Genomic DNA, 13,320 nt, shown 5'->3' with positions numbered 1-13,320 from the left:
AAATCATAAAGGTAACAAGAAAAATCAGAAACTTGGGTCTCGTTCACCCTCCTTAACCTTACGTCAACTAAAACCCTTTCTGGCTATTAGCAATATTTCACTTTTAGAAACTTCCTATTTTTTTCATCAAAAAAAAAGAAACTTTCTATTTTCTGAGTTTCTCCAAAAAAAGTATATATAGGGAATGCCCCCCCTCTCCACCTTCCACAAATCATTATCTTCCAAGTTCCCATAAGTTCTTGAATTTGATTCTGAATTCACAAAGGTTTAGACTTTATAAATTCATACACCACTTAAAGGATTATCAAAGTTGAGCGGAAATAATATAATATATGTGTTAAAGATTTTACAAATTTAAATATATGAAGTGAAGGGATGTACCCTTGACCCCTTACCAACAATGTATCTTAAAGATTATTAATAAAAAAAAAACAAGTACCTTAAAGATTATTAATAAATATTAAATATAAATAATACTTGGTAAATATTTTATTAATATAACACATATATTATTAATTCTTGTAATAATGTTATAAGTATAATAAATATATTGTTATAATAACTTAATAAGTGTTATTAATAGAATATTTAATATATAAATATTATTAATATAATACATATATTATTATTATTAATATAATTGTGTTATTTATACTTAAGATATATTTATTTTATTAATAAAACTTAATAATAGAAATTCTTCCTCTTACTCAACTAACAGATGACATTAAAACCTTTAACAACTTAAAAAATCTTGGTTTTAGATTCTTAAGTTTTATTAAGGTATTCACATAATTATATATTCTATTAAAATTATATACTCTATTAAGATTATTAATAAAATTATAAAAGTAGAGTGATAATTGATTGTGGATCAGAGGCCCAGAAGGTCAACACGCATAATTGATGGGCTTGGGCTGTAAATTCTAGTTTTGGGCTTGAATATATAGAGCTTGGACCTCAACTTGAAAAGTTTAAAAGCACGTCTCCTTCTAGTTCATAAAAGCCTCAACCCCTTGCCTTCAACTCTCTCTAAATAAAGTTTCTCTTCTAAAAAAAAGCTGGTTGTTAAAAGAGAGAATTTAGTTCTTCTCTTTCACCTGCAACTAAATCTAATTATAACCCTCATCCTAATCTCCAATCCTCTATCTCTCTTACCTAAAAATACTCATTTCTTTCCCTTTCTAAAATCTTATTTAAACCCTCATTCAAGTTTAAAACTTCATATTATATATCAAAACTCTGATCTTTTCATAGGAATCTCTCTCACCTAATTTGTTAATTTCAAATTAGAGAGAGAGAGAGAGATTTTCTATTGAAACCCATTGAAGAAGAAGAAAGATGAAGATCTTAAACTTGATTATAATAATGAGTTTGATGATTATTATGTTAACATGGAAACCAGTAACTCCATTAAAGACTAATTCAGAAAAGAAGCATATAGTGAAGATGACTCTGGTTCAAAATACCACAGTTAAAGAAGCAGGCAAGTTCATTCATATTCAATTAATAATTTTGGTTTATTATTAATTTTAAATAATAATATTTTAATTGGAATTAAATTTGATTGGTTGGGTTTTCAGTTTGTTTGGATGGGAGTTTGCCTGCTTACCATCTTGACAGAGGATTTGGTTCTGGAGCAACTAATTGGCTTTTACAGTTTGAGGTAATAAAGGAAAAAAGTGTCTACTTTAAAATTTAAAAATCTGTCTTTTTTTTTGTTTGATAGAGAATTTACCCTAAATTGTGCCCTTTGAAACTATCCACCATAATTCCAATATGGTGAATTTGACAATGATTTGAGTTCTTTCTTTCCCTCCCCCTTTCACTTTTCACCAACCCCATTAAAGTCTAAATTATCAACAACTTATATGTTAAGTTCAACAAAAAAAAAAAAACAACTTATATGTTAGATTACATCACACATACACATTACGGACAAATTTAGTCGTTTAGTTCTAATTCAGAAGAACAATTATTTGTCATATTCTTTCTTCTAGATTTCGACCCCGTACACTGTATAAGGGCCACCTATTTTTTTTTGTTGTTGAAAAGTTCTACCTAGTTTTTTTTAAAGCGTTCTACCTAGCTTAGAATGCGGAAAGTTTGTTCTAATTTGATTTATATATGTTCTTTTATTTTATCCTCGTATATGATTCAAATATGTTTACTTTTTATTTTGCAACTTGGAGGTGTAAAGGGGAGGCTAGTAATTATAGTGTGGCCCATTAGAGGAGTTATTTCAAAGCCATCAAGTATAAAAAGATTTCTAGAACTACACATCAATTTAGTTGTTGCTATCTTAGAGATGGCCCCCCACAAGAGACTAGTTTTCCCATAGGACCAATTGGTTGCTTCTCACACAAGAATTCCTTTTCTCAAGTGGGTATGTGGGGCCATTCTAAGTCTAACTAGCAAGATAGGAGTGTTGTTTGACATGGGTTTAATTGGGAATAGGGAGGTGGGTGGTGCAATGATATAGAATCATGTTTGGAGAGAGCTAATTCAAGGAGAGGGTCAACAAAGTTGATGGCTCAATGGGAAGTCTTCTCTGGAATCCTAAGCAACAATCCCTCTATGAATCCAGGTTTGTGTACTCACAAGTCACATTTATAGAAGATTTTGGTTTAAAAAGGCTTATTCTCATAGAAGAGTCAATAACAATCAGATTTTTACAATTGGAATCGAGTGAAGATCCGATACTGCGATGGAGCCTCGTTCGCGGGCGACTCTGTCTTTCAAAATGAAGTAAGTTACCACACTCAAAAAAATATATTCTCACCTTTCTTTCCATTTTCTTTTTGAAAAACTTATACATAGTCGTGTTATATGAAAAACAACAATATCTGTCTATTGATTCGATACTTAACTAGCACTATACTTACAATTGGATTACGCGATTCTAATCTTTGTGACTTCAGCTACCATCTATACATATAGTCTTCTCACATGAAAAATACCATATATGTTAGTTGGTCGGAGACATCATAACCCATAGCCATAGGCCCCCAGACCTCTCTGCTCACTTTCTTTTGACCAAGGATCCTCTTACAATTCTCTCAATACTGTGGGGAGTGCAAGGAGACTTTTCACCTCTGTCTTGTTTCTGAGTCTTCTGACTTGTGTCGGGTAACCAACCACCCAAAACAAAAGAAAACAAAACCCCACCTTTATTCAGTCACAGGGTAGCATCAAAAGACTAACCCCATGACCATGTCCATGTGCTGGCTATCTTTGTTTTCTAATTTACTCACATAGTCACATTCATTCATTGTGCTTTCACACTCTCTTTTAAGAGGGAATAAAAGGTGTGATTTTGATCTAAAATTAAAGATTTGGTGGTTTCTTGTGTTAAAAGACAGCAAAGCTTTACTTTAGAGGGCAAAGGATTTGGAAGGCCATTATTCTTGATCTACTTCCCAAAGGCTTGAAAGATGCAGATAAGGTACCCACCCACCTAAACTTCTCTCTTCTCTTGTTTTTTTTTCTTTTCAATAATGTAGTTTAGTAGTTTTATAATCACTTGAAAATGTTTGCCTTCATATGAATAGTGGTTTTGATTGTAAGTATAAAAAAGAACAAAAGATATAAATGTGAGATTTGTCTCTTCTCTCCATGAAAGTTGTCTCAACATTATACTATTATTGAGAGAGAGGAAGGACAAGGAGGTAGCTCTGAAAACTCTACTAATAATGACAAAAGATTGTGGTGATAATGTTTTTTTTTTAAATATGGGAGTAGGCAAAATATCACTACTAAAATGATGTTTGCTTTTATGTTGAATCTAAATTTAATATAGATTGTGGTCATAACTTCCCTGATCAATTTAGACTTGTTTTGAAAGCTGAAAACATTACATAAAAGACATTTTTCAAGATCTTAAGATCAAAACAGGCGAATCAACTAAAATTACATATACAATAATTTCAAATTAGAGTTTGGAACTTACTATTTCTATAAAAAACTTGAGGTGATTTTGGAGACAAGTTACGATTGCGATATATCATATAGGGCAAAGGGCCGCTTGGTTAGGACACACTTGATACAACTTTAATTGTTCCTTAGTAGGGAGTTACGTTAACTCTTACGGGCAACATTGCCCCTTATACATAATTAGGTGAAAATGATCTTTTCTAGAAGGGTGTCTTTGTTTATTTTGAACTTTTAACTTCTCATTGTACTCTATAGTGAACCAATTGGTCTTGAATAGTGACCATTAGGCCAACCAAATTGTGGTTAGATCCTATCATTTTTCGAACTCGTGAGTCGTGATTGGTCATTGCCAAAATGAGCTCTTCCGTCTCTTAGCTTTACCATTTTCCGTGGATAAATTGTATCAAATGGTTCATAAGGCGCATATTATAAGGTATAACTTATTGAAAAATGTATATGTTTCTTCTATCTAGGCTTTGCTCTCAGGTTGCTCAGCTGGTGGTCTAGCAACCTTCTTGCATTGTGATAACTTCACCAGTTTTCTACCGAAGACTACCAGTGTTAAATGCTTGAGTGATGCTGGATTCTTCCTTGACGTGTAATTTTCCTTTCCTTGTTATTAAAATTTTGTTTTCTTAGTTTGTAAGTTCAAACTCTTCTTAATCGTTCATATTGTGTAATTTCATTTCCTCAGAAGAGACATTGGTTTACAACGTACTGCAAGGTCGTTTTTCGAAAGCCTCGTTACTCTACAGGTTTGTTCTTCGAATATTTAGCTCCCATCATAATTATAGTATTTGTTTTATAAAGTCTTTCTGTTATTCATATCGAGAAGTTTATGGTCCAGGGAGCCGAGCCAGTCCTGAATACAAACTGTACGAGTTCTCGGTACTATCCATATCAGTGTTTTTTCCCACAATATGCATTGCCTTACATAAAAACACCGTATTTCATCTTAAATTCGGCTTATGATGTATTCCAAGTAAGTGTTGACTGCCTTCATTTATTTGAAATACTAAATATAATCGGAGAATGATATAGAATCACAGTATAAATGATTGATTGAAATTGTTTGTTTTACAGTTTCATCACTACTTAGTTCCACCTTCTACTGATTTACGAGGACATTGGAAACGATGTAAAATCAACCCAATGTCGTGCAACCCAGATCAGCTAGCCATCTTACAAGGTTACTCCTTTTACCGTATATATGTAACATTAGTGAAACCGTATAGGTTTCTCATTTAGGGAGTCGATTTACGATTTACAGGTTTCAGAAAAGAGATGCTTAAAGCGTTATTATTCTTTTACGAATTCTCAAAAAAGGGAGGATTGTTTATAAACTCGTGTTTTGCTCATTGTCAAAGTGAGTCTCAAGATACATGGTTCGCTCCTAATTCCCCACGATTTCACAATAAGGTACGTATTCCATTTTAAGATTCGTATAAGTAGTCGGCCTTAAGTTTTGCATTTCCTTCTTATCTTCCATCAAAATTGAGACCCCATAAATAACTCATTGTGAAAACTTTGGACTGCCTTGAAATTTTTTTGTGACCAAGAATCTGTCTCATTTGTCTTATGTCCAGACGATAGCAGAGGCAGTTGGAGATTGGTATTTTGAGAGAAAGGTCACGAAGGAGATCGATTGCCCATATCCTTGTGATTATACTTGTCATAACCTCATAGGATGATAACATTATTAGGTAAATTTTACGTTTGGTTATTACTTTCAAGTACCAGTAACTAGTGGCCATCTGGTATAACTTAATGCGTTGAGTATCTGTCTTGTGGAAAGTTGTTGTCGAGGGGTTGAATGTTGACGGCACACCTTGTTTCGACCAGCCATGTTGCCCCTGTTTCTTCTATTTTCTTGGCATGGACATGCGTTGGACCACCCCACGTCCCCACACTTCAAATATGACCAGTCTAGGCACCATGGCCCCAAAAGGCCTAGCCAGTATGTTTACAGAGTGCTGGCTTATAACCCAGGTAGCCTGGCCAGTATGTAAGAGGGCTAGCTTATAACCCATGTCTGGAAGGTGTTCCTAACCAACATGAGACCAAGTCCAATGCACACAAATCTTCCGTCTCACGTCACGGTTGCCAAACTCTATCCGGATCCAAAAGTACTAGGAGGATCTTTTAATATCCATTCTCGGTCTCTTGGAGTTTTGCACGGAAGAAGGCCAATGGGCGAACTATCGTTCATCGTAAACACTTTCATCTTATGGATTAGTAACTACTGATATGAGAACTAGAGAGTACTGAAGTTGCTAGATCCAAAGTTATGGATATCTGGATCTACTAAAATGAACAACTATATACGTTTCTTCTTCAGGTCTATACTGATATACAATTATACACCATAGAAGGTACAGCTAGCAGGATATCAAATAATTCAGTCTGAGTTATGGTTGATGAAGCTTTCTCGCCTCATTCTCGAAGGCAGTAAAACAATTGGAAAATTTCCTGAAGCAAAAGGCATCGAACGTCGACATCATATAATAATCGATAGTTGAGTTTCCTAGCAAATTCTTTTCAAAGATATATAGAGTTGTAAAATAGAACTTCCATTCTTTGTTATGAATTTATCCGGTATAGGAACTTAATAATCCTTCAGTTTCACAAACTTTATGTATGATAAAAAGCTATGAAATTCTTGGGATGAATTTTGATATATCGATTCTAAGTTTAAGGCTCAATGACAAACTTAAGATTTCAATATACTCCATTTCCTTATTTGTTCTTGATATTTTGCATGTTTGGCGAAGAAAAAGCTACTTACATGGTGTTTGTTTTTACTTGTTGTCAGAATTTGACTCGTCTGACATCACGAGCCAGCCAGACTAAAATAAATACTCTGAAATCTGTTTCGAGTCAATTCATACTTGGAGTTAAGTTTCTTACCTGGCTAGGTAAAAAAAACAAACCATACCTTTTAGCTATTGTAAGCAGTTTAATGTTTCATGCAGTTCTAACACTAAGGGCTGACTCCAACTGTAACTATGAGTCCAATTTTGGGTGGAAAAATCCTCCATAAAAGAAAAGAAAGCAAATGCATATTTTACTATTTTCTTGACTTTCTACTTAGTTCTTCTTCTGTGCTTTTGCATCCAACAATCCAACCCCAAAAGGCCCAAAACTTTCAGTAGAATTAATAAACAAAAATGGATCCAAGAACAGATAAGCTTGTTAGAAGAACATCAATTATAGCTGCTGTCACTGCTTCATATTTCCTCCTCACTTCTGATTATGGTCCTCAACCCAATGTTCTTGACCCTGTAAGTTTCATCCCTTTTGACTTTCTTTTTTCATTCTTAGGTTGTTAAAGTTCTTAATTTTTTACAATCTTGTTCTTGAATTTTATTTTTGATATTATGTTTTATTACGGGTGTTAATTACTTTTTCACTTTCTTTATTTGATTCTCTAAATTTTTGAAAATTATGTGGTTTAGTTTTCTATTTTGGGTAGTTGCTCTGAATTTCCATTTTAGGGTTAGGGTTCATTCTATTTTACTTGTTGGTAGGTTGTGGATCTTTCTTTTTCTATGTTATAGTTTGATTGATTGATACCCTTAACTAGCAATTTCTTTTACTATCCAAAGAAAAGGAGACTTATTTTGACCATCTCTTTTACTAAACCCGATGCTAACTTTAGAACTGTCTGGTGAGTTGAAACTTTGGGACTTTATTTTGCTTTGAACTAGTTCATAGATTATATAACTTTGCCCTAAAATTTGAACCCTGAACTCATGACACTAGTTCATGCTAAAATTTAGACAATATAGTTGATAAATTTGTCTTCATCCACCTAGCCTTGAAAGCTCAGATACAATTCTACAAAATCAAGCACTGTATAGTAGTATGCTAACTTCACAAGATCCTCTTTATAGGTTTTTGTCATGATCCGGGTAATGAAAATTAGTCGGCATTGAAGATGGAGGACAACAAAATGTACCAAAACGTGTTTGACTATGTCGTTTTCGAAGGTTTTAGTTGTTAATTTGTGATAGTTGTTGATTAACAAGCACAAAATAGAATATTTTAAGTGAACATCAATGTGGGTAGGCAAAAATCATTAAACCGGTGATAAAACTTCTCAAATGATAATGACTTAAAAAAGAAAAACAAAACTTAGAAGATAACGACACCATCTTTACTAAAGCCATGTCGAGACCTCTAAGCACTTAGAGTCAATCCCTTTGATGGACAAGTGATTTCTACTTTTGGGTTTCGTATGAGTTTGCGTTTAGAGTAGATAATATACTTTTATGACAAATAAATATAGCTATGATGACAAGATTTATGATCGAAAAAAGAAACTCTTTTATGATGAGTATGCGTATAATTTCAGATCAAGAAGATGATAGAATCAGCGGAAAGTTCGGTGAAGAGCTACATCTTTGGTTCAGAGAAAGAATCCGAGGGTAAAAATAGTGGTAACGCCAAACTTGATTCTGTAAATGATCAGCATAAGTAAGAGTGGTAAAAGATGGAATGAATAAACCAAAACAAAATGGATTTCAGTTTGTTTTGCTTCTTCTTAGATTTCAGCTTTGAACTTTAGGCACTTCTATGAAGTCCTTGGAAAGGTTATAAATTGCTGTATTATATACCTTTTGTAACTGAAATTTTCAAGTAATCTTCAAGTAATTATGAACCTCCTTGATTCCTGAAAATTGTATTCAAAATTGTCTCTTAATCTAAATGCTGAAATGAACTTTTTTAACTCTACTGCCTAGTGTGGGAAGACTTTTAGATTCGATAATATATTCCTTGCTCGAACCTAAAGAACAAAAGGGTCCATAGCTCAGTGGTAGAGCATTTGACTGCAGATCAAGAGGTCACCGGTTCGAACCCGGTTGGGCCCTCTTTTTCTTTTCCTTTTCCTTTTCATTGCTACATGAAAGTAACTACAGTACATCAAATTTTTATAGAGTTTTCCTCCTTTAGGTTTGAATGTCTTTTAACCCATAAAATGCATCCCAAAGCTTAGAAAAGCATCTACTCAACTTTACCCAAAATTTATCGATGGAAACTTATTTTCTCAAAATTCTACTACTCGTTGGGTGGACTAAATATAGTTGTGTTTTCACCAAAAAGAAAGACTGATTATAGTTGTGTATTCGCCACGAGGAAAGACTGATCATAGTTGCATTTGCGCTGAAAAGAATGGTTTTCAGTCCTAAACCATTTCTTCCGTCTTCATTCACTCGTCATAGTTTTTGCACAATGTGAATGAGTTTGTTTAGATCTTCTGTGAATCACATTTTTGGGTTCGAACGTATCATATCTTTTATAACATGTTTCGTGGTTTCTCTTTTCATATTTCTTTGTGCTTTGTGAGCAAAAGTTGCAAAATAAACAACATTGCCCTTTTGGTGAAATGCTCGATTTCTTCTCCCTCTACTTCGTCCACCTGTTACTTTCGATTTAGCTGACATCTCTTTTACTAGGTAGGCTTCTTATTGCAACGCTATTAGCCATGTTTGACGCACGTGTATAAAAATGTTATGTTGAAACATTGTTCCCGACTTTTTTTTCCCTTACGAATCTCAACATCACAACTAACATAATGGTTAGAGTGGGGGCCACAATTTGAATTTCTCAACTACAGGGACCAAGAAAGTGAATTAGTTAAAAGTTGTAGGCTAAATAAAAATTAACACAACCTTAGATTGTGTGAAAACAAGTAAAGTACACTGCGTGTTCTCAAGAATCAGACAGATCCAACCATGGAGGAACCAAATCCTCCTCCAGTTGTAGCCCAAAACGCATCACCATCAGAAAATCAATCACCTCCCTCCCAGCCCCAACCCCAGCCCCAGCCCCAACCCCAACCCCAACCTCCTCCTTCAACTGCTTTTCAACCACCACCACTTCCTACTCATTCAAGCATGAAGAGAAAGCTTGATGATAATGTCGACTCTCACTATTCTAAGTACTTCAAGATCCGGGCAATTGTCAAAGATCTTCGACCTCACTTCATCGAGGTAATTTACTACTACCCATTTGGTCATTTCAATCAAATTTAAGGAAAAGATCAAAACTTGTTTAATTTTTTCTTTTTATGGGTTTGTTCTTGTTCTATTAATGTGGGTGGGTATTCCCTTGATAGCGATTTTCTTCTACTTTCTTAATTCTCTCATAATCCTGATTGGTTTCTCAAGAACAAAACTTTTAAGGTCACCTACTCCCAGTTTTCAGGAATTAGGGTTCTGACAAAAAAAATCCTGAAAAAGTTACTTTCCCATTTTGACTGTGGTGTACCTCATTTCTGGGAAGGACCATTTCAGGATTGATTCTGAAACTTCCTTAGATTTCCTTTCTGGTTGTTTTGTTCTTAGTCTCATGATGTGGGTTTTTTCCTGTTTTTTTCTTCCTTTAGTTTGTGATTCTTCATAATCTGTAGCAGTTTAGTTGGTTTTGAAGAACAACAAATTGCTGAGATCATGGTTATAATCTAGGTCTTGGGTAGTACTATCAAATAACTCACACTGTATCTATTAAGGGTTGTACTTGTAATACCCCGTCGCTACTTGGTACTTGAGAACGATTTAAGGGTTGTACTTGTAATACCCCGTCGCTTTCATTTCCAATAGACTCATTTGGTGTATCTGTAAGTAAAAAAAGTCTAATGTAAGATTTAGGTCATGCTCCATTTATCCGAAGATGAAAATCATGTCGCGCATGGCCAAAAGCACTTTGGTAGAGAGCCGTTTGTGAATTGAAGTCTTAATCATGTCCAATTATCAATCTTGAAATCATATAGAGCCTCTTGTGTTCTTTTCTGAAAATAATTAAGCACATTGGATCTTGAACAAATCGTGGAGTAGGATCATGTGTTTAACCAAACTTGGTGTAGATCATGTTTACAACCCGAGGAACTCTTACAAATCATTTACTTTTGGTTAAGAAATGCAATAAGGTTTGCTTAATACCTAAGTGTAGGAACACATAGTGTATAAAATTACGAACACCAAGGTGGAAATGTTTTTGGGAGAGAAAGGTGCTGGTTGGTACCATTCAGATGAGAGTCTCACTTGTGTGTGTGGTGGTGGCTGGGTAGGTGGGATAAAATCATTTGATGTTCGGTTCATGAGGGAAACTAGAATACACGTTGAAGATAATATAATTTCTCGAGTATTGTGAAGAGAGAGGAAAAGAAAAGTATTGTAGGGGAATGACACCAGGGGCAGAACTACTCCCGACGGTCGACGCCCTCCTCTCCCCCTCTAATAGCCATAGAACAGAAGTTGGTCGGGTTTAGAATCTTCATAGTGAAATGACCTAAGCATGTATGCTTTTGAATGAACTCGGCTCTTATTTTGTCGTTGTTCTTTGGATAAGAAACCTTATTCGGGTTGTTCAGGCGCCACGGCTCAAGGGAACTCTTCCTGATCACATTATACTCTCTCTCTCTCTCTCTCGTTTTATCAGGTTCATTTACTTTGTAGGAAATATCATTTATGAATGTCTCTTTAGTTTTCCAGTTCAATAAATAGTTGGTGATGTTGATGATAGTAAAAGTCCACAAATATATATGTAGTTCATTTCCTGTGAAGAACCTAACATCTGCTTATTTACTGTTGCAGATTTTGCGGACCCCTGATTTTCGAAATAGTAAAGCTGCTGAAGAAATTAAAACCCGTAAGTGTTTTTAAATGGTCCCAAAATGAGTGAACATTTTAAACCTGGTCGCAAAATGTAGATTTTTTTTTTGTTGTTGAAACCTGGTCGCAAAATGTAGATAATCACAAACTTTTGTTATTTGTTCGAATATGAGTTTAGGTGTGATGCTTTCAGCAAGATGATTTGCTTTTGTATTCCTTCTCCTTTGATAGTCATTGGCATTTGTCTCGTGTTGAGATGCAAGTTCCTAAATCCTAATGTCCCTTAATTGCAATATGTAGAGATGAAGCTTTTGATGGATTTGTACCAACAGATGGTGTCAGAAGCAACCACAATTGAGAAGTCTAAGAACCTATCTGGAGGTCAATCTTCGCCAGGGTTAAGCAAAGTCGAAGTAACTCCTGCGGAGAGACACCCGGAAGGACAACCTCAATCTGACCATATATCACAGAAAATACTTGACCCTGTTTTGGGTATGAATGACTCCAATAAAAAGTCGGAAGATGCTCTTGTCGGGGGGTCGAACTTCGGTTGGAACTTTATCATGCTTCGTGGCAGCGAACCAATCTATTATGGAGTTACAAAAGAGTCACGTAAAAATAAAGTCACCCCCGAGTAAGTTTGCCCTTCACTTCTTTTAGTTTTTTACCTTTTGATTCGGTATTGAAACACACATTGATTCGGAATGAAGAACAAAAAATTTTCATATCCGTATTAGCATAAAGGGAATATATATAGAGTCAATATAGAAATTCATCTCTATTTTGAGTTTGCTGCTTTCTCCTTTCGAAATCAGATGAATCATGTTGAATTTTTCTGTCATTGTTTTAGCCTCCTGTCAAATCAAACATGTCTCGAATTTGCCATCGATCTCTATAGAAATCAATATTGATTCTTGAGGAAATATGAAACACCTTAGAGGCTTGGACTATAAACCCGAATTTTGATCGGGAAACATATCCCTTACTTGGCTCCATTAGAGCCTCTTAAATTTTGTCTACTTGGCTTAGCCTTGTCCTCGGGTGTATGGCGAAACATTCATGCATACTTTTTTGAACCTTGACAACTAATGTAGGGGCCGCGATAACTACTCAACTTATTGTATTTTACTTCTTTTTTGTGGTCCGTTCATTCTTCTGTTTTGGCTCTAAACTAACTATTGATGATCCCATTTCCAGGGAACCTCCTACCATGAACTAGAGTCTTGCGTTTTTGAATTTTTTGTCGAGATCATCGTTGGCCACATCTGGAAGCTTCTACAATACCAGACAGTCGGTACACGTTTACTCCAAGGTTGAAATGCACTTTTTTGTTGATTCAAGGCACTGAAGTTTCGTCGATGACTTGGACTCGAAAGAATGAAAAAGTAAACTCATGATTTTCATGGTTTAACCTACGAATTCCGTTGTGTAATCTTTTGTGTTCATACCTGCAACTTGATTTGTTTTTTTGTTCGTTATCTTGTATACAGATTATGACAAACCAAAACCTAAGAAAATAAATATGTTTAGTGTGTTAATTCTGATATTGCAGTTTTATTATATTATGTTTAATGCCCATAACAAATTGATTAGTTCAAGGGGGTTAGAAGATGGTTAGGGAATAGAAGTATGATTAGTGTGATTAACAAGTAGAGGCATCTTTGTCATAAAACACAAGTAATCCCCTTTATTAAAGCAAAATTGATTTGGTTAAATTAGTGAGTTTGCTTGTTGAATTAAGTCAAGGAAAGAACTTAAATAGTAGGTTGCTTGT

At 34.8% G+C, this 13,320-nt stretch overlaps 3 protein-coding genes and 1 non-coding gene across 4 annotated transcripts; all 4 read left to right on the top strand.

Moving 5' to 3' along the window:
- Positions 1–1,005: 1,005 nt before the first annotated feature.
- On the top strand, positions 1,006–6,657 carry LOC147535347 (Pectinacetylesterase family protein). Its single transcript, XM_086645462.1, has 12 exons — positions 1,006–1,486; positions 1,584–1,666; positions 2,458–2,587; positions 2,669–2,748; positions 3,359–3,445; positions 4,407–4,531; positions 4,628–4,688; positions 4,781–4,915; positions 5,017–5,122; positions 5,204–5,352; positions 5,520–5,636; positions 6,272–6,657. Exons 1-11 carry the CDS (start codon positions 1,342–1,344, stop codon positions 5,622–5,624), a joined length of 1,206 nt encoding a protein of 401 aa, XP_086501588.1. The 5' UTR covers positions 1,006–1,341; the 3' UTR covers positions 5,625–5,636; positions 6,272–6,657.
- Positions 6,658–6,972: 315 nt separating this feature from the next.
- Positions 6,973–8,612, top strand: LOC147535346 (UvrABC system protein A). Its single transcript, XM_086645463.1, has 2 exons — positions 6,973–7,214; positions 8,288–8,612. Exons 1-2 carry the CDS (start codon positions 7,101–7,103, stop codon positions 8,411–8,413), a joined length of 240 nt encoding a protein of 79 aa, XP_086501589.1. The 5' UTR covers positions 6,973–7,100; the 3' UTR covers positions 8,414–8,612.
- Positions 8,613–8,732: 120 nt separating this feature from the next.
- TRNAC-GCA (transfer RNA cysteine (anticodon GCA)) lies at positions 8,733–8,804 on the top strand. The gene has a single exon. It is a non-coding gene; the product is annotated as a tRNA-Cys (tRNA).
- A 778-nt stretch (positions 8,805–9,582) lies between these two features.
- Positions 9,583–13,084, top strand: LOC147535344 (uncharacterized). Its single transcript, XM_086645458.1, has 4 exons — positions 9,583–9,926; positions 11,529–11,583; positions 11,847–12,180; positions 12,744–13,084. Exons 1-4 carry the CDS (start codon positions 9,669–9,671, stop codon positions 12,763–12,765), a joined length of 669 nt encoding a protein of 222 aa, XP_086501584.1. The 5' UTR covers positions 9,583–9,668; the 3' UTR covers positions 12,766–13,084.
- Positions 13,085–13,320: the final 236 nt, after the last annotated feature.

Source organism: Eschscholzia californica, unplaced genomic scaffold (genome assembly GCF_041429995.1).
Source record: "Eschscholzia californica isolate CP2 unplaced genomic scaffold, dmEscCali1.0.p SCAF_6, whole genome shotgun sequence".
Taxonomy (NCBI): domain Eukaryota; kingdom Viridiplantae; phylum Streptophyta; class Magnoliopsida; order Ranunculales; family Papaveraceae; genus Eschscholzia; species Eschscholzia californica.
This window is presented reverse-complemented; position numbering and strand designations above follow the sequence as displayed.

Bases quoted from the DNA above. Each gene is read 5' to 3' on its own strand.
- LOC147535347 (XM_086645462.1), top strand. From the start codon at position 1,342: ATGAAGATCTTAAACTTGATTATAATAATGAGTTTGATGATTATTATG. The intron at 4,532-4,627 runs GTAATTTTCCTT...TCATTTCCTCAG, and splicing joins GCTGGATTCTTCCTTGACGT to AAGAGACATTGGTTTACAAC. The intron at 5,123-5,203 runs GTTACTCCTTTT...TACGATTTACAG, and splicing joins TCAGCTAGCCATCTTACAAG to GTTTCAGAAAAGAGATGCTT.
- LOC147535346 (XM_086645463.1), top strand. From the start codon at position 7,101: ATGGATCCAAGAACAGATAAGCTTGTTAGAAGAACATCAATTATAGCT. The intron at 7,215-8,287 runs GTAAGTTTCATC...GTATAATTTCAG, and splicing joins AACCCAATGTTCTTGACCCT to ATCAAGAAGATGATAGAATC.
- LOC147535344 (XM_086645458.1), top strand. From the start codon at position 9,669: ATGGAGGAACCAAATCCTCCTCCAGTTGTAGCCCAAAACGCATCACCA. The intron at 11,584-11,846 runs GTAAGTGTTTTT...TGCAATATGTAG, and splicing joins TGCTGAAGAAATTAAAACCC to AGATGAAGCTTTTGATGGAT. The intron at 12,181-12,743 runs GTAAGTTTGCCC...TCCCATTTCCAG, and splicing joins AAAAATAAAGTCACCCCCGA to GGAACCTCCTACCATGAACT.